The sequence below is a fragment of the Scomber japonicus genome, chromosome 20 (genome assembly GCF_027409825.1).
Source record: "Scomber japonicus isolate fScoJap1 chromosome 20, fScoJap1.pri, whole genome shotgun sequence".
In the NCBI taxonomy this organism is placed as follows: Eukaryota; Metazoa; Chordata; class Actinopteri; order Scombriformes; family Scombridae; genus Scomber; species Scomber japonicus.
Genome location: NC_070597.1, coordinates 12763426 through 12788309, shown reverse-complemented (window position 1 = coordinate 12788309; position 24884 = coordinate 12763426). Strand labels below are relative to the sequence as shown.

Here is a 24884-nt window from a genome sequence, read left to right as displayed (position 1 = left end):
ACAGTGTCATCTATCAACTCCCCAGCAAAAGCCCACTGTGCAGCGTATTCAGTAGATCTGAATTGCATTGGAATTGCATCATTAATAGAGCAGAAATGATTCCCAGCAACTCAGAGAGAATACATTGACCCCTGAGGGAGTCTAGAAACAAGACAATGTTTTTACAGGAGGAAAATCTAACTAGAGGTCCCATTACCACTTCATCAATATACAGCAGCAAGTGAGAGAGAAGATGGAAGGAGGGAGGGGAGCAAGAAAAAAAAAAGAAGGAATGTAATAGCTTATAGTGCTAATGGCAGTCTGAGCGCTCAAGTCCCAAACATTCAGCCGCCTCATCTCATCTGGGCTGTGTAATTGCCCTCCTGGAAGCTGCCACGCGAAGCTGCTGCCTCCGTAGTGAAGAGTGGCAGCTGCTGGATGTTGAGGAGCAGGCCTAGGTCAACTCCCCAAGTGGGGCTCCTTGCAACCATGAGATGTCATAATTAATAGCTATCTGGGGGGCCCCGGGGGGCCAGTGTCGGGTGGGTGGGGATGTGAGATTATTTGGGTAAATGGATTCCAAACAGAAAGAGACGGCAGGCTTATTCTCCACTTAACATAATGTATACTTATCATCACTTTGCCGTTAGCTAGTATGCGTGTGCAGCATCTTACCCCCTGCTTTTCAGGGATATTTTTCTCACTTGTTTGTATTAGGCTTCCCTTCCGTATCTAAACGTACCTAGAGATATGTCGCTGTGGTGTATCATGGGAACTTATTAATCTTTGGGGACTGGCGTTCTCACTAGTTAAGTAAATATACATGAGCTGCTGTGCAAGATACAAGCTCCCAGCACCTTCAGAAAAATCTGTTACTTCAGCTTCCCTCTTTCTTCCCATCCTCCTCCTCCTCCTCCCCTCTCTCTCTAACATGCCGCCTGGGGGCAAATCTCACTCTCTCTCATCTGCTGCTTAATTTCACTGGAGCGGCCCTCAGTAATGAAGCGCCTTGATGTACATTTGCCAATTTCTGCCTCTGCCACTGCGGTATAATTGGGATGTGACTAAGCATGAATACCCAGCGCAGGGTTGGTTGACCTCTCGGCGACCCCGCGAATAGCGCTTTTGTCATAATGGAGGTATTATCTCACATAATCTGGGAATGGAGAGGGATTGTCTGCAGGGTGCCAGGGATGGAAATGAATTGATATAACTCCCTGCTCCTGTACACCACAGAGGAGGAAAAAAACCCCTGCAAGATACATTTTTTTACATGCTCATAATGAAGACATTTTCTTCTTATCTATCGCTGCTTTATGTTTATTGGAGTAGGAGAGCGGCTTCTAGCAAAAGCAGGGGTGGTTTTTAAGGAAGGGAGGGAGTTATGATTTCTGTGGCACCAGAGAGGATTTCTCTGTATGTGTGTGTGTATGTCAGCCTTTTCCCTGCGTGGGTGCACTGTGTACTCATGCACATGTTAGTGTATGTGTGTCTGTTAATGACCCTGTAAAATGACAAGCTGAGCTGGCAGTGAGAGTACAGCCGACGGTCAGAGAGAGAGAGAGGGAGAGAGAGATGGGGGAGGGAGTGCGGGGATATGGTTGCGAGGTCGGTGGTTGCACTGTGATTCTCCATGCTGTCATCAGAGGGACGGGGGCCCCTGCGTGGCCCTCTCTATTCCCACCTGAGAGGCCTGCAAATGGAGGGGCCGCGCTGTCATTATTTACAGCCTGCAGCTCCTAACCTTGGATTCGGAGCTCATCACGGCGAAGGGAAAATCAGATTGGACTTGACGTGTACCCGAGCCAGTGACCTTGATAAGTGTGAGGTGCCTGCAGCAAGAGGTTAGGGAAGAAGAGCTCGCTTCTGTTGCCTTCGCTGTGGATTTGCGCGTGCGTGTTTGTGTTTGTGTATTTCAGCCAGGTGGGGAGGGGCGGAGGGGGCACGGCTGAATGACTGAACCATGACTCAAGATGACACGCAGTAGACCCGCTCGCGGTCTCAGATGCAGCAGTCATATGTGGCATTATTACTGTTCATTTTGCTGGCACTAGCGCTGAAACAATCAACTGAAGGTTAATTAATTGATTAATTGATTAATCTGTTGATAGAAACTTTTTATAGAATTAGAAGTTGTGTCAAAAATCATTTTGAATAACCATTTACCAATTTGTTATTTATCAAGCAAAATCCGTAGGGATTAACGGATGATGAAAATAAGTATTAGTTGCAGCCCTAGTTTTACCAGGCAGAAGCCACAAACTCTCCCTTATCAGCAATGTTTGTAAATTGGCAGCCTTGGTCTGAAAACACACCTGAGCCTTGCTTAAAGTAATGAATTTTTTCCCGGGTAATTTTATTTTTCTATTTGATTATTTATTTTTTCCATCTGAACTAGTTACCTGGAGACCAGAGAAGGGGGAGCGCAAAATAACAGGAGAGCATCTCAAGATGGGTGATGAAAATGCATTTTTCTTCCCCTGCCGAGATGCTATTTGGTCGTGTGAAATGATTAATTTCACACATATACAGGTCATCCCTGAAAGCAGCAACATCTCATTCACAAGGGGCCCCCGTCAGCAACAAAACAAGAGGCTGCAATAAAATGAGCAAACAGCAGCACGTACTGTACGTCAATAAATCTTTGGAGGTTAAACCTGAGCACTGTAGAATTTGAGCAGCCCCCTTCTCTCATCAGGTAAAAGTCACTGAGTACATCAGAACTGTAGAGACCAAAAAATGGTCGACGAGCAGTTTGAGGCGTGTCCTGTGGTAGCAGGTACACACTCTCTCACACACACACACAGCCAGTGTTTGCATAAGTAGGATGGAGCCTTGAATTATGGGGTTTGTGTAAATAAGGAGATGAGACTGTTTTTAGCACACAGGGAGGAAGGAGTACTTGGATTAGAATAGTGCCTCTGTGCAGAGTGGAATTGGTCTTGGGTTGTTTACGACAGCTCGCAGCCCTCATATATCACAAGCAGTATGTTTGCTGTGAAGCTACAGTTTGTATGCCATCTGCCTTAGTTGAACCTGACCCTTCAAACAGACTTATATTTTGTAAACTGAGCTCACTGTAATTGCTGTTTGTATTCTCTCTTTCTTAGTGGATGATCCAGAAACCCCACAAGGTGGCTACCTTCTTTGGGTGCATCGGTGCCGACCAATTTGGGGAAATCCTGAAGAAGAAGGCAGACGAGGCCAATGTTGATGCCCATTACTACGAACAAAACGTGGAGCCGACTGGAACCTGTGCAGCCTGTATCACCGGGGACAATAGGTTAGCTACCTCTCAGTCACCCTTGACCAAGAAATGACCCTCTAGCTTAGATTCAAAAGAGTCATTTAGGTTCATTTTTACATCCTCAGGCAGTCAGTTGACTTCTCAGGGCTGGAAGTCATAACAGGGAATCATCGCCCGGCTCACACATCAAAAGGAAAAAGAACAGCTTGAGTATGTTTTTCCAGGCCCCCACTCAGTCTCTGCCGCCCCAGTGGGTTGTCATCCATCTATAGGCTGACAGTAGCAATGTGTTAGAGATGGCTGGGCTATCCCAGCTCTCACCTGTCAGCCTCCTCGGCTGTAAAAGGGGCTTTAGCGTCTCTGGCGACTCTCACGCCAGCATCATCATCAGCACGTCTGAGACAGCAGAGGTCACAGCCTGCGCACACACACGTACACGCTCACACACACACAAATATCACTAACAGTGAGGTCTCCAGTTCATGATAGACCAGGTGTGGATCAATAACCTCCTTCTCTAAACACTCCCCTCCCCTGCAACCCTTCATCTGCTGCTACTGGAGTTGTCAGTCAGTCAGTGGCTGGACCTCGACCGCCCCGGGAGCCGGCCCTGCTGAATGGTCTTAGTGGGCTTGTTTGATGTGGGTACTGACACCTGAAAAGGTCAGATGCCGTGCTCAGGGAGACGAGCTCTGTAATATTTCTTACAGGTGTTTAACAGACAGCTCGGGAGGCCAGAGGAAAGGTCGCCTACTGGGCCAGATTGGAAGGGTGATAGCTTTGAAGGACAGGGAGCCACTGTGTCATAGCCCCCAGGCTTTGATTAGTGCAGGTTTTTAAAAAAAGTCTACCTCCTCTACAAATCTGACAATTTGAATTCCAGACTCTGAAGATACTGTATGTTAATGAATAATCACATTGAATAATTACAGAACATAAGTTTATTCAGTTTTTACACGTGTAATCAAAGGTTCAATCAGTCAGTCCCTCCAGGATTTTTATGTTAATTGCAACCTGAAATTACTAACTTTGTAACAGTTTTCAAAATAAAATTATGCCACATTTTGCAGTAAATTGTCCTACAGTTTAAAATTGTTCAAAGAACTCATGAAGTATAATAAGTTGGAGTGAGAGTAAATCGTCTGTAGGTAACCTTAGCACTTAGCACCGTACCATTTAGTGCTCCTATCAAGTTCCATAAAACACATATTTACTTTTATGTGACTGAAAATAGTTCAATGTTGGTTAAAGAAAATTGTCAATTAGAAAATCTGCCTGAGAAGACAAGTTTTAGGGAAAGTCCTTTACACCTCAGTTACAATGAGGTTTGCTTATGGAGATTTTTGTTGATTGTTTTATTCAGCTTTGTATCATTAAAGGTATAGTATGCAGGATTTTCTTTTAAAAAACCCACCCAAAACAACAATGTATAGACTCCTAGAAAAAAAATACCTCTCAATCATCTCTTATGACCCAAGTGACCAAGTGTATTTATCTGCAGAGATCCTGCGCTCGCCTGTATTTTTTTATTATCTTGCTGTACTGGGGGACGCATCTGGATGTCAACCTTTGGGAAGTAGGTGGTTACCCCCGGCCAATAACAGTGTGAAGGATGTGAGGTCGGGACTCATAGCATAGCAACCAGGTTACATCGCTGTCTCTGTCTCTGGCTCTGTCTCTGTCTCTGTCTCTGTCTCTGTCTCTGTCTCTGTCTCTGTCTCTTTCCTCTGCTTTGCTCTGCTCTCTGTCTCTGTGTTGTGGATGTATAAAGAGTTGCAGGTCTGTGTGTCTGCTTGATAGAGGGCGGGGCTGAACACTCTCTTTATTCACTCTCTAACTCGTTTGACCACCACTCTCTCTCTCTCTCTCTCTCTGAGCTGGGGAGGGTTAGGGTTAGGGCTATGGTCCAACTTTGAATGCTGTGTGTTAACAAATCCTGCATAGTATACTTTTAAAATAGTTTGATGGGCTACATTGAATTATTTTGATGTAGAAAACTGGTTATTGATCAATTTGTCAAGCATTCTTCCATTTCAACCAATATTTGTAAAAGAAATGGCAAGATAAATATTGCAAAATTGAAAATTGTTTGAGGGACACATTTGGCTCTGAAGTTCCCCAGTTGTTTGTTTTAGTATTAGTTTTGCCTCCTAAATGCATTATATCATTAGATCTAGCTATTATCTGATAGTACATTCACTCTACATGTCTTATGCCTATTGGACTGCCTCAGATACTCTACCATGACACTGTCATAGTTGTCCTAACCTTTTAGTCCATTACTGCAGCTTAGGTCAAGTGCAGTCCCTATCCTGCTGTCATACCATAGCTTCCAACATCACATCCTGATGAGCCCAGCACAGTGTTACTCTTCTCTTTGACGCTAACCATGGTTTTCAGCTTTTTCTATCTGTGTGAAAAGGTAGCTCTTCCTGTCAATGCACCCTCCTGTCATATGGTCTCCTAACAGTTTTCCCCCTAAGTAGCAATGATGGTTGCATTCATTTTGATGGTCACTCATAAAGAGACAGCATGCAAGGACTGGCTAATGAGCTGTGTTAAGATAATGCCACCTGCTTCACTTTCCAGCTCCCGCCACTCACTGTTTAACTCAAGTGTTCATTCAGTAATGCATTCCTGTTGTTTTTCCACCTCTGTTTTAACGGTCGACCACTTTTCCAGCTGATGTGATAATATGAATATTTTGAAGGTGGCTCATTGTTGGTCTTGAAAATCCCTCCACTTATTTTAATCTCTTCTCTCTTGGTGTTTTTAGATAACTCATTTTTGAAAAAGAAAGAATGATAAAGACCTCCAGATGACTTCAATTCACCTTGTTTCAGACATTCTAAGGAACCATTATCATCCTTTTTATATCTTGAAAGAACAAAGGAAAGTCTGTGGCTTGAGTGTTTTTAGGGATGTTTTTGAGACAAAATTAAGATGGATGATAAGCGAGGTGGAAGATTTATGGGGTCTGTCTCGGCAGGTCCCTTGTTGCTAACCTGGCAGCGGCAAACTGCTACAAAAAGGAAAAACACCTGGACTTGGACAGCAACTGGGAGCTGGTGAAGAAAGCCAAGGTCTATTATATTGCGGTAAGTGAGACCCTGTACATTCAAAATGACTGCTCCCCAACTCTATTGCCAGAAGAGGACAAAATGTTAAGAGGCTTTATTCAGGAAATGCCTCAGCGTGCCTTCTGCATTGTCAATATATCCATTCATCCTTTGTCAAGTGAAATGAGCTATGTTACCTATTGAGACAATACAGCTCCATTCTCCCCGTTTTCCCCTCGTCTTTGTGCATGAAGCTGCAACACAGTGTGAAATTGTTCTACATGTAATGCATTCATTCATTCCTTTTAATGTGCAGACAAGCCAACAGGTGCTGCGAAAGTGTGAAAATTGATTATGCAAGTTCATTCGGCTTTACCCCCTCCTACACAATATTCCCCTTACAGACAAAACACACACACGCACAGATTGAGGAGGACAGATGTGCGCTTCGACATTCACACACACTCAAGCTGCACTGCTGAGGTAATGTCTTCACTTACAGCTTCTGGAGTAGGATGGCCTGCCATGCTCATGTTTCACTGTTTGGGATTACATTTAATTCCGGCAGATCAAGATTTTCTCTGATCTGAAGTCAAGATGATAGCCTTGAAACTGCACTGCATTCCCCATCTTTAAGCAGGTCATTATCGGTATAAATCAGCATTACAGCCTAGCAATCAACATACTCCCTGGCATATTGTCCCAAGTGAAATACACAATGCTCCCCCTGTTGCTCACAAGCCCTCTAACCATGAGAGTACTGTAGTGCAATAATGATAGAGGTTTCATAATTAGCTGCCCAGTCACAGAAACAAACACCAAAAAAAAAAAAAAAAAAGCTGTCAGTGCCTGTGCCAGAAAGCAGATCAGTCAGTCCATCCTCCAGAGTTTGTGTGGTCTCATTTTTAGCCTCTGCTCCGCATTAGCAAACACGGCACATCCTCTGCAAATTGGCAGTTGGGTTTTGCCCACATCCGACAGTCTTGCGCGCAGGGAAAAGCTTCCGTGGGATTTGAGGGGGGATAGAAGGGCCACAAATGGGTGTTTGTCAGTGCTTGGAATCTCAAACAGGGTGTTCAGCGTCCCTCCTGGGCCTCTTTGTCAAAACAGGGGGATCATTCGCTTTATTAGAGTCCCATTCGCACTTCTAAAGTACTTAGCCAGATACACTGCCACAGCTATTCCCACTTAATACTGTGTGGCGTGTCTAGACCGGTGTTCACTAAGGCCTCCTCTCTCCATTAACCTTGTCGAGAGCACTCAGATGTATTTACCCAATTTACAGCCAGATTGTACATTTTCTCCCTCACTCACTCACACACTGTACCAACCTCTGCTGTGTATTAATGTGCTTTGTTGATTTTCATTAAAACGGCTGCTGGGTGGGACACGCGGTCTTGTACACTCTAATCTGTAAATTTAATTACCGGAAAGCGCGCATGTGTGTATGTTAGCATGTTATTTGCTTGCACGTGCGTCAGTGTTTGTCGGAGCATGTGTGTTAAAGAGGTGATTGATGATTCCTGGCAGAGTCTCTCAAGGTGCCTGCTACTATGTGGTGTGATTGGATGAAAACAGAATTATTAGAGGGCTCTTGCAGCCAGTCTGGCTCATCCAGCAGCAGCAGCAGCAGTAGCAGCAGGGCTGGTGGCAGACGCAGAGCAGGGAGGCAGCACTGCCATTTCTCACAAAGAGAGAGAATGTTGAACTCCTGCCAAATGTTTGGTGGCAGGCTGTTGCTAGGAAATCTGGGTCCTTAGGCAAATCATTGCACAAAGACCAATAACAAAGGCGTGAGGGGGAAGAAGGAATGGCTAAATGCATTTCAGGCAGAGGATATCTATTTTTTGTTGTTGAATGCCTGCAGTGATGTTTACAGTTATTTCTTTCCCCGACGATTGTAAACATCAGAAATGGAGGGTGATGTATTGTGTGAAGGGGAGATGAGTGACTCTAATTGGTGGGGGTGATGTGTGCTTGTTGGCCCAGTTAGCCTCTTCTCCCCCCTCCCTCCCTTCACTCCCACTTTCCTTCCATCCCCATCCCCCCTTAGCCCTCTATGGACACCACCCTCCTCCTCTTCGTCTCTTTTGCTGTCTCCTTTGCCCCCCCCCCCCATTTCTCCAGTCTCTCAGACACACATACACTTGCTGCTAAACACACACAGTGTGCACGCACACATTCTGCAGCATACCACTGGCTTGTTTTTCTTACCACTGAGCGCTTTGCCCTGTAATTTGATCTCCACTGCTTGATGCATCCTCCATGATGCCACTTTGAATTAACCTATGGCTCCACAGCTCTCCTTAGTCCCAGCTAATAAAATGGCCTCTCCTAACTTATGCCATTTACATGCAGGAAAAAAAGAAGCTCTTGGCTCTAGGTCCATCTCCTGGTCATGCACAGAGCAAGTAGCAAAAATGAAGAAGCGGGGAGACGAACAAGACAATTGACTGTGAAAAGGCCTGTTAATGACTGGGCACAGATGGTCAGAAATAACCCAAGGATAGACGGAGGAGACACTCGCCTCTGCCAACTGGCCTGATACACAAAACTCACCCAATGAGACACAAGCTGCAGTGCTGTTAGGTCGCAAACCTGATCACAGCTGTGGAAGCTGTTCGTTTATGCCCTAAACTAACGGCGCAATCACCGTTAGCCTCAGAGAAAACAGCTAGCCCACCTTTTTTTTCAAACAGTGCAGTGAGTTGAAGATGCAATTCCTCACACTGTTAACACTGGCACACTGCATATAGCATTAATTGGCAGTTGTATTCTTGCCCTCACTGCAGGGGAAAGCTGAGTTCAGCTTCAGTCACTGTAGCATAATATGCAAGGAAAAGAGGCAAAGGGGAGGGCAAAAGCAGGGAAAAAAAGCGCAATACTGGCACCACAAGCAGCACGTCAGCCTGCTTACACCCCAGAGTGGCACACATACACGCACATTGTTACTCCGCCCCACCAGCCCCTGCAATTTGCAGCCAAAAAAGCGAAGGGAGAGATTTTCCACATACACAACTGACACCTCATCAGCCAGCCAAAGGGCTGATTAGCACAGAGGTGACTGCGGCTGTGTCTCTGTCCAACTCAGAGGACCACACTGTCCTCACTCTGACCTTGAGCTTCTCTCCCTCTCGTCCTCTCTCCTTCCTTTCTATCCTCCTCTCTTTCTCTCCTCTTCCTCTCACCACTGCTTTTCATCTCCAAAATTCCTCCCTTCCTCTGTCTCCATCTCCTCCCTCCTTTCCTCTCCTCTGTCTTTTTTCTCTTTCCTCTCCACTCTGTACTGCACCACTCTGCACTGCCCCTGTCCTTCCACATAGCTAGGGAGGGATCACGAGGCAAAATGCAGGCAGTGGAGAGAAAGAGGAAGGGAGGGAAGAGAAGTGGAGGGGGGAGAAAAAAACTGGCAGGCTCCCCCTTTGTCTGCAGGCGATCAGTTACAGTCTTGGTTGCCGATGAAATTTAATCCCCACCGCATTTACATGCCAAGTTTGACTTCTGGCAAGCCTTATTAAATAGATTTGTAAATCATTTCATCTTGATTAGAATCTGTTCTCAAGGGATCAACATTTTTTCGCCTTGCTTGTGTTTTGTTATGTGCACAATCTGTGCCCACTGGTGTTAAAATTTGAAAGTCAACCCTTGGTGGTGTTATTTTTCTGTGTGAGTGAGTGTGAGCAGTAGGTTTAGGGGACAAAGAGCGATGGGTGCCAAGTCCTGTCCGTCACCGGCCAAGCCACTGTGTCAGCATGTCTCCCATCTCTGGAGGTCATGTCGGCCAGCGAGCAACTGCTATGATGTGTCTTCTCTTTATTAGGCTGACACCACAGTGTCTTTAGCATGGAACAATGTCATTTCAAATTGCGCGTAATCAGATGGCATTTTGTAATTGCCAGCAAACATCTTATGAATATGAATTCATAATTGTTCAATTACAAGCTGACTGCATCATATTTATTGGCTTTTTATTTTTTTCTCCCGCTGGCCTGGGCCAATTATAGGATTTCAATCTTGAGGCAATCAAGTGATAAGGGTGAGGCGTTTAGTGTTTGCTGTCACTATATAATTCTCTCGAATGTTAAACATGCATCTGGGAAGGCTGTATTTGTCAGAAGGCTGTGCGTGGAGGTGCACCTGCCTAATTGAGTGGTAATGAGCTGTCAGGAGTGCAGGCTTGGTGATTGGCTCTCGGCGGGGCGTCCCGTGCCAGTGGGATGTATGGGCTGGCCCGGCCCTGCTGGAGGATCAGCCAGCTCCACGGCCTGCAGGCCTGAGTGGGCGGAGCGTGGTAAATTAGGGTGGAGAGGCCAAGCGACGCTGGCTGCTGACATTCTGCAGCTTTCACTCTTCTACAGGATTTATTTAGGTTGTTTACAATTACCCTTACTCCTGATTTGGTTTTACTACATGGTGTCAGTTGTGAAACAAGTTTTCAGATCCTTAATTTAACTTGAGTAAAATTAGTGGTGCTGCAAGGTAAACATGTTCCATTAAAAGTAAAAGTGTCAATTTTACTTAAAGCCACTACATGTAGAATTAATTGTGTGATTATTGCATCTAATTCTTATGGAATAAGTTCATGTTTATAGGAAAATGTGTCTGAAATGACTCTATATTTACTCTCCACCATTTCATTGTTTGAGTTCAGAATGAAAAAGTAGTATAAATGACATGAGCATTATGCAATCCCTTAATGCAATGCACATTTTATAGATGTGAAGATTAACAGTTTTACAACAAATGTTAACATATTACTATATATGCATTATATTATAAAAGTTTTATTGTTGTAGCTGAGATGTTGCTAGCTATATAGCATTAGTAAGCAGTATACAACCATACATAATGTATAATTGAGGAGATATAAGAACATGTCTTCTATGAAGGCATAGGATTATTTTATTATAACTGTTTTTTACTATGTTGTCAATCATAATCTCTTCATATACCACCCTCCACTGGAAAAGTTATAAATGCCAACAAATACATTAATAAACACTTATTTTATAAACCATTTATTGAATGTTTATATACTGCTTATACAATAAATGGTGATAGGGGGACTTTAATCTATGACATGTGCATCATATGATTTGTCAATGAAATTTCAAATGCGAAATCAATTGAATCAGTGAAGTAAAAACTACAATATTTCCCATTGAAATATGGTGGAGCATATACGTAATACTGAAGTAAATTATGAGTTCCTCCAAAAATGTACTTAAGTACAGTACTTAAGTAAATATACTAAACTTTGTTGCTTACCACCACTGTTCCTTTTATTTGTTTGATTAGATATATAAATATAAACACGGTAAGCTTTGTGAAAGCAAATACTTTTGGAATTGTGGATGAGAAAGTTTACAGGATGTCAAAGTTCACTTCATTCTCTTATTATAGAGAAGAGCACCATGGCGGAGTTCACATCACACTGAATGCAGACTGGCATCTATTTTAGTTTAGATTTGTATATTTATGCAGTTTATTTTTATTTATTTATTTTCATTTTTTGTAAGAAATGTGTGTGGAAATGCTTAAAAGTTGGCAGTAATGTGCTGGTTTTATTTTGGGAGTCTTTATTCTCAGCCCCCTAATTTGAACAACAAGGACAAAAAATGCTTTAATCCACTGTATCTTGAGTAATTTTCTCTAGGAGAGGGTGCGGGTGGGGAAGGGGGGCACATTTTTGGACTCTGGCAGGCCTCCAGTCAGACTAGTCCATATTACTTTACCAGCATGCAGTGGCTTTCTCCTTGTACACCCACGTTACCTTGTAAAAACAGTTTTTCTCCTTCAGCAGGGAAAACACCATGTCCTTTCACCCCAGATTACTGTGTGCATCTGCTCCACCGGCAACAAGTCTGTTTTCCTTTGCCTCGCTGTAAAGGGGATGAAATAGTTCAGACTTAATGATATTTCTACTTTACTTCACCTCGTCCCCTCGCTCCCACTGCATCAAAGCACCCGACGTGTGTGTGTGCGCCTTTTTATTCATGAGACCAAGTTGTAAAACGTAGAATAATGTTTCAGTCCTACACTGGGATGTTGTGGCCATTTGTGCGCGTTCCACAGCTTAATTGAATAGACTGAGTAATTATTTGTCAAGTAATGCTGAGCAGAAAATAAATAGCCACTTTGCGGCTGTGAATTGTGCCTGATGGCCATGTGTTGATACTCTCACCAGGGAGAGTAAAAACCTGCTCTACTGGCTAAGTATCTGATTAAGATTCACATGATGGAACCGCAGACGCTTTAGGATAGTGTGTCTCCTGGGTGAAGATGGTGAGTAGAGTTAAGTGTCAGACTCTGTTATATTATCACACTGGAGCATAAAGCTTCGACTGAATAAATATTGCTGGATTATTCTCCTCACCACAAACCATCCGCAGCACTCGGGTCAGCTTGACAGTTTCTGAAACTGGCCTACAAAGAATTGCCGCAGATGTGCGTCTCTGTGTGGCAGATGCTGGACACTGTTCTTGGAGAATTGTTTCCTTCTGCAAGGTTTCATTTTTCCCTTTTATGTCGCCGTAATTTGTTTATGGTCTGTAATAAGCCAGTGCATATCTTCCTTCTGCCAGTTTGGCCTGGATCCATTATAAACTGCCAGTAATTTTTTTTTTCCTTTTCCTTTTAAAGGAGACTAATGACTTCTAAGGATAATATAATATTTTGTAATGATTTGATAATTTATTCATTAGAGCTATAATCCCCAAGATTTTTATTATATCAACCCTCAATTTTGACACTATTTATGGCTGCCATTCAATGTATTTGCATAATTATTACCTCTCTGTTTAATTGTTTCCATTGTTGTAAAAACTTTGAAACCCCCCCCCCAACCCCCATATGGGTCAACTTTCAAATGTTCAAATGCATCTTTAGTTCTTTCTCAGCACATGGCGATTGCTTAGTTGTCAACACATGACCTGAAAAAGGATCAAGTGGTCATATATCATTTCAGACTGTCTACACATGCATAAAGGAATGACAGTAAACAATGCATATGTGTTTCAGACGGGATGTGGATGACAAAAGCATGCAGGCATTTCACGACAAAATTAGATCACAAGTTAAGTGTTACCATGTTGACTGTCTTCTTAAGTCTTCAGTATTTTGTGACTTCTTTAGTCGTCTCAATAGTTTACTGGGCTCTGGTAATACACAAAATATACCCTTTCAAGGTGTGTTTGCTGCCCTCACGGGTCAACAAAGCGACTGGTCATATATTATTAAAACATACAGGTGTCGTCACATCAACCAGGCCTCCAATAAGTCTCAGTTAGCATATTTATGGGTTAGCACATGCATAGGCATCTGAGCAATTGAGCAAGTGGAGCAAATGCATCCCTGTTATTCAGTTAGGAGGAGTAAAGTTACAAAAATAAACGTATCATTATACAGTCACTGCAATCTGGGTATTATATTTAAGCAGTCTATATCAGTGATCATTTTATTATGTTCAGTAACTGACAAAAAAAATCACAAATCTTTGGAGCACTCAGTTGTTCAGTGAAACCTGTCACTGATCATTTGCCACAGCATGCTTTGGCTGTCAATCACAGTCTGTCAGTCCACACAGGAGTCTGACTGTTTACAAAGGTGAGAACCATATTTAGCTTAACTGAGATCATTGACTAAAAATAAAACATAAAAGCAAAAGCTAGGTTAGCATATGTTTAATGAATCTGCTCAGTCAACTGACTCCAGCCAAACTGTAAATGAGCTAAAACTAGGATTCTGCGGTTCTAGATTTGCAAGGCAGCGTTAGTTAAATGATCCGCTATGATCCGTTATGATTATTGATTATTCCTTCTACACTGGCTAGTGGTGCTATTGAGAATAGCTACCACTAGAACCTGTGTTTGAAATAAACAGGTGGAGTTGGATATAGACAGTTGTTGTGAGGTCATTTCATTCATCCAAATTGTCTGCATGTTGTTGTAATTGTTAGACTTTGAAGATGGCCTTGCGAGTACTGAGAACATCATCCCTCAGGTTTAACATTGTTTAACAAGCTTTAATTATCCAAATCGCATTGTGATGTGTTGGAAGACTGTTTAATTGATAACATTGATTGTCCTTGTTTGACCTTGAAGATGACCTAGTAGAGTGCAACCTACTACCATTTATATTACATAATGTTTTTATAAATATAATTTCAAATATGAAATAGCCATTCTTCCGATAATCATTTCCTGTCCTGATCCGCCCAATTATATTATGTTCTGTTGTTGATGCACTCTTGATTTTCATAGCGCCCTCAATCTAACTCCACTGAATCCAAGAGGTTAGGTGATGTAGATATGTAGGAAGTTTAATTTAAAGTACAGTTCCCATTAAAACATAACCAGGCTCCCATGGGCACATGCAGGGGTAAAGTCTTTATTTTTCATACAGGGTCCCAGTCAGACATAGGCTAGTATTCTGACCTTATCTATTGTTTCTCAAGTGTATATTGTAAGCAGCTTTGGAGGCTTTATAGAGACTTAGCCGGCAGGGCTGCCGTTGCTCTGGTGGAACATTTGGACCTCTGGCAAGTGTCAGATTTTCAGCAGCACATTAAATCTCTTAACCCAGTTCTTTTTTTTCTCCCCACCCCTTCCTCTCTCTGTCTCTCTCTCTTCCTCTTTCCCTCTCTCCCTGCCATGCTAACAAGCTGGCTGTGATTTATTTTTCATGCGTGGCGTTGTTAGCCTCTGCCACTTTTATTTTTTCCCCGGCATCTAAACTCTTGTGCCAGTGGTTAGCCTGGTGCCCAGGCCCTGAGGGGGCAGAGTGGAAACCCAGCCAGAGCAGCTGCACATCCACCCCGGCCGGGCAAAGTCCTCCAGTCGCACTGTGATGGGGAGGCCAGAGCCACTTTGATTAGCATGTCTGTCGTTATTGGCCAGCTTGAATGTCATGCACCGTGAGCCCAGTCGTCTAATGCTTCAGCTGGCCAATGGGGCCACTCCCTGCAATTACTGATAGGGCTGCTTGTTCCAGTGAGGAAGAGAGGCCAGGGAGAGTGCCAAAGTGCCAAATGATTGTCCTCAGTAAATAAAAAGCAGACATCTTCCTTTTTGATGTTCTATATGTGCGTGCCTTATTTTCAAATGCTGTGGCGCAATCACATTTGAAAGCAGTTTGCACTCCCTACATAACAAGGGGGGACCAATCAAAACAATAACTGTGGTTCATTTTGACAAAGCCCTTGGCTCACAATTGTCAGAAGATGTAAGCTGACTCATCCACACAAGAAGGGCATGTATCCCTGGGAGCGAGGGGCGAAAAGCTATGATGAATCTTCCCCTCTGTGCTCTCCTCTCTCCACTGAGCCTGCATGGATTAATTACATGACTACTAGGTAGTTTAGTCCCATTATTTATTTTTTCTAATGAATAATTTTACTCTCCCTCTCCGCCTAAATTTTATTCTGCTCAGGACTTTTCGGTTTCACCCCGTGGAAATAAGAATGCATTGATTATTTTCCATCTAGCAAATATCCCACCAACTGAGGAATAACATGCCTTCCCCCTAATTGGTTTGTTTATCTTGAGCAACAGACTCTGGGTTTGTTTGGACTCTGGCTGGCATCCACACACTGCACCGCTCCTCAGCATGATTACTCACCTTGGGAGGAGGCTGCTGGAGCAAGGTTGATGTTCCCCGCATAGACATCAGGCTGTCATTCTCCCCGCTTATGTGACATCATTTGCCAAGACAGATTTGTTACAGGAAAAATAAATTCAGGCCTAAAAAGGGATTGATTTAAGGACAGGCTGTGAGTGGAAAAAGGCGACAGGAGGGATGGGGGCTCCCAGACACATTTCACCACTCAGAGGGCTCGGGCCAGATCCAAACAAGCTGCCAACAGAAGATGGATTCTGGCTTCATGTATAATTGATAAACTGTATGTTCTAGGTGTCAGCTTTAAAGAGGGAGCTAGGACTATATCAGGAAGCTATTTTTCCTCTCTGAGGCGAGCATCATTTTTATTTTGTCCTCCCCCGTTCTCTGGCTTATCTTCTCAGTTCAGAAAATCCCGTTGAAAATTATCGTTTTCTTTGAAGATGACGTGCGGGAAGTGCAGCTTTAAAAGCACATCCTGTTCCTGCACCTATTAGGAGTGCTAGTTCAGGGCAGATAGCCATCTGCAATGTTGACTGTACATCCTGAGTTATCAGGATTAGCCATCTCACTCTTGACACCTAGCACATTAATATTAGCTATGGGAGACTCTATCCTGCTGAAAGCAGCATAAAAGGATTAATGCAGCGCTTATCCTTTTGGAAATAATGCCCTTTATTGAGCGGATTTGACACTGTAAAGGCTAATGATGACATTGAATGGAGCCAGAATAAGTAATGGTGCATCATCCCGTGTCATGCAGCCAGAATAGTCGCTATTTGCATTCCGACGGCTCAAACTGTATTGATTTTGCTGAAGGCGTTCGGTTGTTTTTCCTCTGCAGCACTAAGAGAGTGTTACTCCATCATCAGCGTCCTGTAGCTAATGGCAGTCCTCTCCCTGCAGGCCCAATGACATGCTTCGTTCATCGTCATACTGTACGCTACGATGTCACCTCTGAGTACTTTGAGCTGCAGCAATTACTGTACATGAAACACAATATGCCAGCACGTCACCCTTGCGGTCTGTCACACATTGACTGTGGGATTAATGTGGCTTTGCCCACTCACTTTAATAGTGATAAATGTGTATCCTGCCAGTCAGATCTGTAAGTGTTAGGCTTGACTGTTATGGTGGACAAGAGGAGGGAGAAATACTAACTTTGTACCCTATCATTTCCCTTTGACACAGTATAATAGCTGTGAAAAGCAGTTTTCTATTGTGTGTTTTACATACTGCCAGATTTGAAGTGATTCTTTTTTTTCTTGATTTTTAAAAAATATCCTATATGTACACTTGACTCTGAATGATGGTGGGTGTAAACATGATATGTACCTGTGTGGGGTAGCTGGACCTCTGCCACAGAGGGAGAATTTAAATCAAGCTAAAATGATTGTAATTCACTGGGAGAGAGTCTCCTTGAACCCTTAACATGATTTGATTATAAAGAGGTTAAACAACTGTAATAATAAATCTGTCAAATTTTTAATAACGTGCCATTTTGTGGCAGGCATTATAGCACTGAGGGGCAGACAAGTGGCCATCAGGGCCACCTGAGAACATTCGCTCTGTTCTTTCTGCTAAATTGCTGCCTCCCTTAGGTGTTTTTTTTTTCTTTTTTAGCTGACAAGATAGTAACCTTATCAATCACAGCTGCTTCCCTTTCTCTCCCAAGGACTTATGTTGATATGTTCTAAGTGCTCTTTCCTTTGGCAGTTTTCATGGGAATATTGCATGCTCATTTCAATGATGCCTCCCTGTTTCTTAATTAGCTGATAAAGCCCCAATTGTGGAGGCAAATCCTGATTTCTGATTTGCATTACAGACTCTGGTTTCACCACACACAGCGGAAATGTACATGATTGAGGTGCTGAGATGTTAGCCTGCCTTTCCAGAGAGACATAGTGTGTGTGTGTGTGTGTGTGTGTGTGTGTGTGTGTGCGAGTGTTTGTGTGTCGGTGTGCATGTGTAGGGACACAGGAGATGGACAGATTAGATTAGATACAGTAGATGCTGCATGGCCCCGGCCGTTTGTGCGTAGAATGTGATTTAGTTGTGAGGTTTGAGACAGGCTGTGGTGCTGCTCTGGGCTCCGTGATGGGTGAGGGGACAGACTGACAGTGACAGTGGGGTGGTAATGGCTCTGAATGAGGAGGAATGGCCCCTGTAAGGCCCCCCTCTCAGTGGCAGAGCACAGCACTTCTGTCCAAATACACTGCGAAATGAATTCTGCTCTACACCTGTGTGGGTTCTTTTTTCTTTTCACAGAACTAGAAATTGGGGATATTTATAGCTTCGACAATCTGAGGAGAAACAGTGAAAGAAATGGAAAACACGATACTTAAAGAAATCCAGCTCTCAACTTTTATTAAGTATCAGCAGCTGCAGTGACGCCGCAGCCAATCAGATGTTGAGACATCAGTGGAAGTAAAAAGATGAGAGGATGTTGTATCACATTTGCAGTGTTTTTTTATAACAGGACCCTGATCCAATAGCCCAGAGGGAGACGCAAGGCCGATCAAAGTCGACCTCTGGATGTGTGATCAGAGATGCAGACACGTCAGTATGAGTGCAATTGCATATGAAATTCCAGGTTTGTTTTCATACAGCTACATATTCGCCTGTCTTGCCCTTCATGCCCCTTTTCGTCTCTGAAACTGAAACATCATGTCTAGAATTTTTGGCTTTGGGAGCGCCACAGTTCATGAAAAATGCATTCACTCAGCTCTTTCTCCAACTCTTTGCCTCTGATACTCTTGTCATATCACATCCATGTCATGTCAGTGTGTATATTAATTATGTAGCAAGCACAGTTCAGGAGACAATATTGATGCATCTCAGCTAGACGCCCTATGTATATTACTCACTTGTCGTTGGGAAATATAAACAAGAATTAATTAAGGATGAGAAGACGCTTTAATGTTTAGCCTTGTGAGTAAATAATTCTTAGCCAGTGTTTACAGGAAGCATTTTTTTTTTTTACTTTCTGTCTGCTTCCCCCTCGGGCTCCATTTTATTCTCAGAGTCTCACTCTATTCAACCGTTGTGGTCACTTTTTCCGGTCCAGCTGAGGTGTTTGACCCCAGTCATCCTGCCTGGGTTTAGCTTCTCTTTTTGTCTGCTGCACTCACAATCACTCAACGTATTGTCGACAAAACTGCACCCAGTAGCACCTTTTGGAGGTGTCCCAAATTGCAAAGGTAATTTATTTCTTTTTGGAAGCAGAATTATGCATGAGTAAGAGGTCATATTGCACTTTGAAATTGCTCAGCAGTTGCACACATGCCAGATCCTGTTTCAGATTTGTGTTACTGTTTATGAGTCCTCTCTGTGCTGCAATCTTATGGAATTGCAAGAGCACTTGCATATATTTCCTCACCAAATGAAAATCACGAGCGAACACAGCTCTGGATGGTTCCTCTTGAAATACAGCTGTTTCCCTCTGGTCCTCTCCCTCCATCTGTAACAAATGGTCTCTCAGGATTAAAACCACTACAAACAGTGTAGAGATATTAATCTTCTTTCATGACTTCACTCAAAAGTTGCATTCAAAAGAAAACACTTGCACACTTCTTATGTGTAATGCCAAGGTGGATATGTGTTCTTTGTATCAACTTCATCATGTCATGAAACCTTGGTAACCCTGTCATTGCCAACAACTGAGTCAACATCGATCCTGTGCGTTCTGTAATGCTAGAATGATTGTTTTACAGCATGGTGATTGCAGCGGTTTGGCAGGAATAATTGGAAGTTCAAAGCGTCGATCCGTGAGTATAGCCTGGGGATAGGTTTCTGGAGAAGCTGACACTTCAGACGTATTATGAAGCCATCACGTCTAATTTGCACAGGCCTCTTTTGTAATTTACCCCCAATTCAGAGGAACAGTCTCCTGCTCTGCAGCACAATGCACACTCTGCTTGCATTGTTCACGCTCATTGGAAGAGACACTGAGTGAATGAGTCTTGGAGCTCAAATAATGTGCAGCACTGTTCCTGTCATATTTGTTGCTGTGTAATGGCTCCTGATTTGTAGCTTCCTGCAGCGCCTTTTCGGTTTGGTGCATAGCAGACAGTGCTGCACGGTATTTAGCAACTGTTTTCTGTGCATCCAGTCCAAGCAAGTTGTTTACAACTTGCTGTTGAGGCGACTGCCTGACAGATAAAGGACCTTAAAACGTCGTATAGTCTTTGAGAGGGGGAGGAAACCTCTTCAGAAGGAGGACTGGGGTTTTCCACATGCCGCACAGACATTCTCACACATATTGAGTTTGTCTGTGTGCATCTTTGAAGATGCAAATGTGTCAACCACATGTAACCAACCACCCAGCGAGAAGCTGAAATGCTCAACTGCCTTTCTCACGGCTCTTAAATGGCTGCCAGTGATCTTCAGCAGCTCTGCGTGTCTGTGAAGCCTGCACTCCTTTTTTTAAACAGATAGATTAGTTTTTGTGGGATGTTGAATAATTTGTGCACGTTTATCATTGAGCAAAACCTCAGTTTAACCACATTAGAAGATGTAAGAGAGTTTGGCTGTAATACTTTATGACCCCTCATGTAGCAAACTGTTACAGTAGATATGTGGAAGCTTTTACAGCAATACAGAAGCCATTAATTGGTCAGTAATGTAAACCAGTAGTTACTAGACTCAATAAATTGATTAATTGGTTAAACTTTTTAGATCTCTTTTGCGTGATAGCTCAGATAGAATACCTTTTATTTTGCACGTACAGTAGCTCCTTAATCAAATGAATATTTATACCTCAAACTTGCCAGCCAGCTTTGACATCTGGTGTAAGAAAAAAAGACAGCACATCATAGCTTGGCATATCCTGACAGAGGAGACATTTGTAAATTATTAATGTTTTCCCTTGCACTGTCACCTATCATTGCACTATCCCTCTACTCTTGCCTTTTGAAATGCAAGAGTAGTAGTCCTGCAGTGTGGCAAGTCATGTTTCTGGCTCTCATTTCAATATCTGAAGTGAAAGGTCGGGATGATGTATTCTGTCCTGCCACGGTGACAGTGACTTACATGCTACCAGTTCAAGATGGTACACTTTTACAAGGCCCACCCAGCCTGTCGGGCAAACTGATAATGAATCAATCTGTGTGAAACATTTATGGGTGCCACACCCCCCACCACTACCCCCCTCCTTTACTTGCGCGAGGCCAATTAGAGCATCCTCAGTGGCCCCTGCTGTCTGAGTCAGGGAAGCCCCTTGCACTGTCATATCAATATTCCTCTGTTGATCTCCAGCTGAGGCGAGTCCGGCTGCTCTTTCCACACATGCTAATTTGCATTCGCCAGCATGTGTGGGAGATGGCATGCTGGCTGCCTCTCCTCCTTGTTCCCAAACCTACTGTTGCCTCTCTCTTTCTGTCTTTTTCTACTTTTCTTCTTTTTTTTTTTTTTCAAGAGGGAAGGGTTTCTTGATTCCTGGCATGCCAGAGAAGGGTCCTCTGAGGATTACATTGGCTAAGCCCTTATCACTCCAGGAAATTCACTGCCTGCTTAAAAAAGTGGTAGGAGTAGAAAATCAAGGGGAAGTGTTATTCTTTTTAAGTTTCTCCCTATTCCCATGGAAAGTTATTACAGGTTTGAAGAAAAGTCCTTTTTTTGGCACTCAAGTTTTCTCGTAACTGCATTTCATATTTCACCCCCCCCCCCCCCCCCTTTTTTTTTCCAAGCCGCTGGTAGAATTTTAGAAGTGGAAAATGTGAAGGCAGGTGCTTGAGAGAGAGCGAGGGAGAGAGAGATAGGGGAGGTTTAGGGAGGGCTGTGCTCACTGGGAAGCGATGTTAAACATCCAGGGGAAATGTTTGTTATTCTAATGGGATACCACCATGGTAACAGCTTTTAGAGACTCCCAAGGCTTTGTGTGGAGTATATGCACGCTTTCATCAATCTCGCCTAATTTCTTTGGGGATTAGCAAATATAATCAGTCCTTTCTCCAAGTCGTCACCTGCTTATCGACATGAATATTATGGTGAAATTTAGCAGAACACAGTCCTGTTGGATATGGAGAAAGCAATACATAGGCCATTAATATAAATCAGGAATTGATGTGAGTCTCTAAATGGATTCAGAAGTCATTAGTATTCCTTTTGTGCTGAATGACATCCCAGACAGAATAGCTTACATTTTGCACATACCTACTTGCTTTTTTTTTTTTTTTAATCCTTGCAACTGAGACCAAAGCACTTTTACTCGTTTTATATCACCAAGTTAAACATGTTTCAGACAGAGGTAATGAATTATGTTATTTCCAGCTTAATACCTTTACAGGGGTTTTAAAGGCAATGGAGTGAACTCATTTACAAGACTTGGTGAAAAAAGGAAACCCTGTCTGATGAGGAGCCTCCATGTTTAAAAGGCTCCAATAACTCGTAAGCCCCTCTCAGTTTTATACCCTTTTTCTCTCCCTCTGCAGATTTCCTTAAGTGGCTTATGTGAATTGCAATTGCCACATTGAAGCTGGGAGTATACAGAATACATTTCTTCCCGGCCGTGACCAGCTAACAGCGCGTTGAACTTGTGCGTGTTGTGATGGAGAGGTTTCACAGACAGCACTGCAGTGCCGTGGGAGTATAGCCTGACCTAAAGCTAAGCCTTCGGCCGGAACAGCCTTCCATCAAACTCACAACACCGCTCTCTTATCTACTGGCATTTCTGTCTGATACAAATAGCCAAGACGTGATATAGTTGGCTACGTGTCATATCTGGCATTGTACTACACTCTATCTCTTCCCCCTCTGTGAAATATAATGCTTTTAACTCACCAGCTTCTTGCCTTGGCTATTTTTTCCATCTGTAGCAGAGACAGAGACCAGTGTGTTTGCTCGTCTTGGCCAAAGGCCAAAGGCTCTTTCTGATATAATCCCCACCATCGATCAGACTTTGTTTACTCTAACATGGTTTCTCTCCCCTCTAGCAATTAGAAGGCAACCTTCCACCTCCTGCTCTTCAGACCAGCTTTACACGTTTATTTTTCCCTTAAGTGGTAATTTTTCATGTTTCAGCTCAGCACTAAGAAGTGTGGGTGTATATTAAGTAATGGATACTCTTCAACCAGACTGACATGTTGGATAGCAAATTTAAGGTTTTTCTTAAATTGTCTTTGTCTTTGAAGAGGAATTCTCCAGTCTCCAAACACTGGCACACATTGTACTGTACTATGTGTATATTATTGAGAGATGATTCAAACATGTCCTATGTAGCACTCCACTGTACATCCAGTGTGTTTCATTTAGGCTTTTCCACTTAAAAATCTCAAGCACTTTGAAATTTTAGAAAAATGGATGTGGCTGTAGAAGCTAAGGGTAACTCTCCTGTCCGTCTGAGAGGCTCTCATCAGGATAAATCATAGGAGAGAGTGACTGGTCTTGGCTAAAGAGGTTTATCATCCACACAGCTTTATTGCTAATATTGTGATCACAGAGCGAAGGCCACTTCAGGCTCTTGTTTCAGTGCTGAAATATTAACCTGGACCCAATGAGTTAAAGCATATGTTGATTTTGAGCAGATTGTGGCTTAAATCTACATCTAACAAATTGTCAGATATTCATTACTATAGTTGCACCAACCTTTCTAGACATTAACCAAGTTAAAGATTCCCTCTAGACGTTAGACGTAGATACATTAAAATACTGCCTGTTGAGGTTTTAAAACAGGGCTCAATAAACTACTTACGAATTTTTTTATTGTAATTACTTCTCGCACACACTCCTCTAAGTTGCATACTAGACCACCATTGGCTTCCATGCTAGTAATGATGTCACATTATCCTACTTTTATGTGCACGTCTCACTCAGATTTAAGGTGAGCACAGAGAAACTTTCCACTTTCATCAGATTAATGTGAGAACAGCCTTCTGGTATCAAATTCTGCAAATACATCATTCTGCACAGTGAAGAAAAACACATATTTGTAATTTCAGTGGGACATTAAAAACTATTCATTTGATGCGACTTCCTAGATTAAATACTACAGGCCGAGTCAGAAATCACTCTCTATTAGCTGCCAAGTACACTATTATTTACTTCCACACATTTTATGTCAGTACCTACAGTACATTGCACATTTATGCACTATATTATGCCTTCAAAAATGACCACAATGCAGAAAAACAGGCAGTGTCCAAAGAATGTTAACTGCTTTCCACTTGAAATTCCACATTGCAATGCTTTAGCTTTCATAGATGTGTAAAGTACTTTTATGCAACACTACAACCGCCAGTAATGGAGTAAAATGGTCTCTTCAGTGTCCAAAATCTTAATTTATTGCATACTACAGAGTAAAACTGAATGTTTATTATGTAGGGAATGATTAATGAGTGAACAAGGAAAAGCTTTTGTACACAGTCTTGAGACTTTTTAAACTAAAAACCATGGCCGACCACGCAACCACTTTAAACGGCTCAGCTCTATTTATTCCAGAAGAAAACAAACAAAAATATCAGCGGTTAAAATGACAAAGACTTGGTAACATACGTAACTATACTAGGAAAAATATAGTCACCACAGAAAATAATATTAATGCCCCAGTTGACTGGCGTGGCATTTAAAAAGGTGTAAAAACATGGCGCAAGATGACTAATATTTGAAAAATTTAAAAATCTCCAGACTGGTCGACATCACAGGGCTGTCAGTTGCAAAACAGATTAAGACTGGTTCAACCCTGCAGACCAGCCCAACGTGTCTTTGTGACTCTGCCCACTCATGTGTGTTAGTCATCTTGTCCTACAGAGAGGTAACATTGACCACATGACTACTAATAAGTAATGGCAGAATTATCAAAGGCAAGGAGCATGCTAATGCCTCTGAACAATTTTGATTTAACATCTAACACATTTCCTCACCCTGTTACTTGTGCTTTTGGCAGACAACCCTGACGCCTACCAACAGCATCTGAATTTTGTGATTTTTATATATATATATATTTTATTTTTTTTGGTTTAGTTTGATGCCTAAGAAACACTCATATT

General features: G+C 42.7%; 1 protein-coding gene across 1 annotated transcript in view; it reads left to right on the top strand.

Moving 5' to 3' along the window:
- Positions 1 to 24884, top strand: part of LOC128381098 (adenosine kinase-like) — a 100801-nt gene that overhangs the window by 36553 nt on the left and 39364 nt on the right. Inside the window, exons 4-5 of the mRNA XM_053341049.1 lie at positions 3090 to 3262; positions 6216 to 6324. Coding sequence (XP_053197024.1) covers positions 3090 to 3262; positions 6216 to 6324 — 282 coding nt within the window. The remainder of the gene's footprint in view (positions 1 to 3089; positions 3263 to 6215; positions 6325 to 24884) is intronic.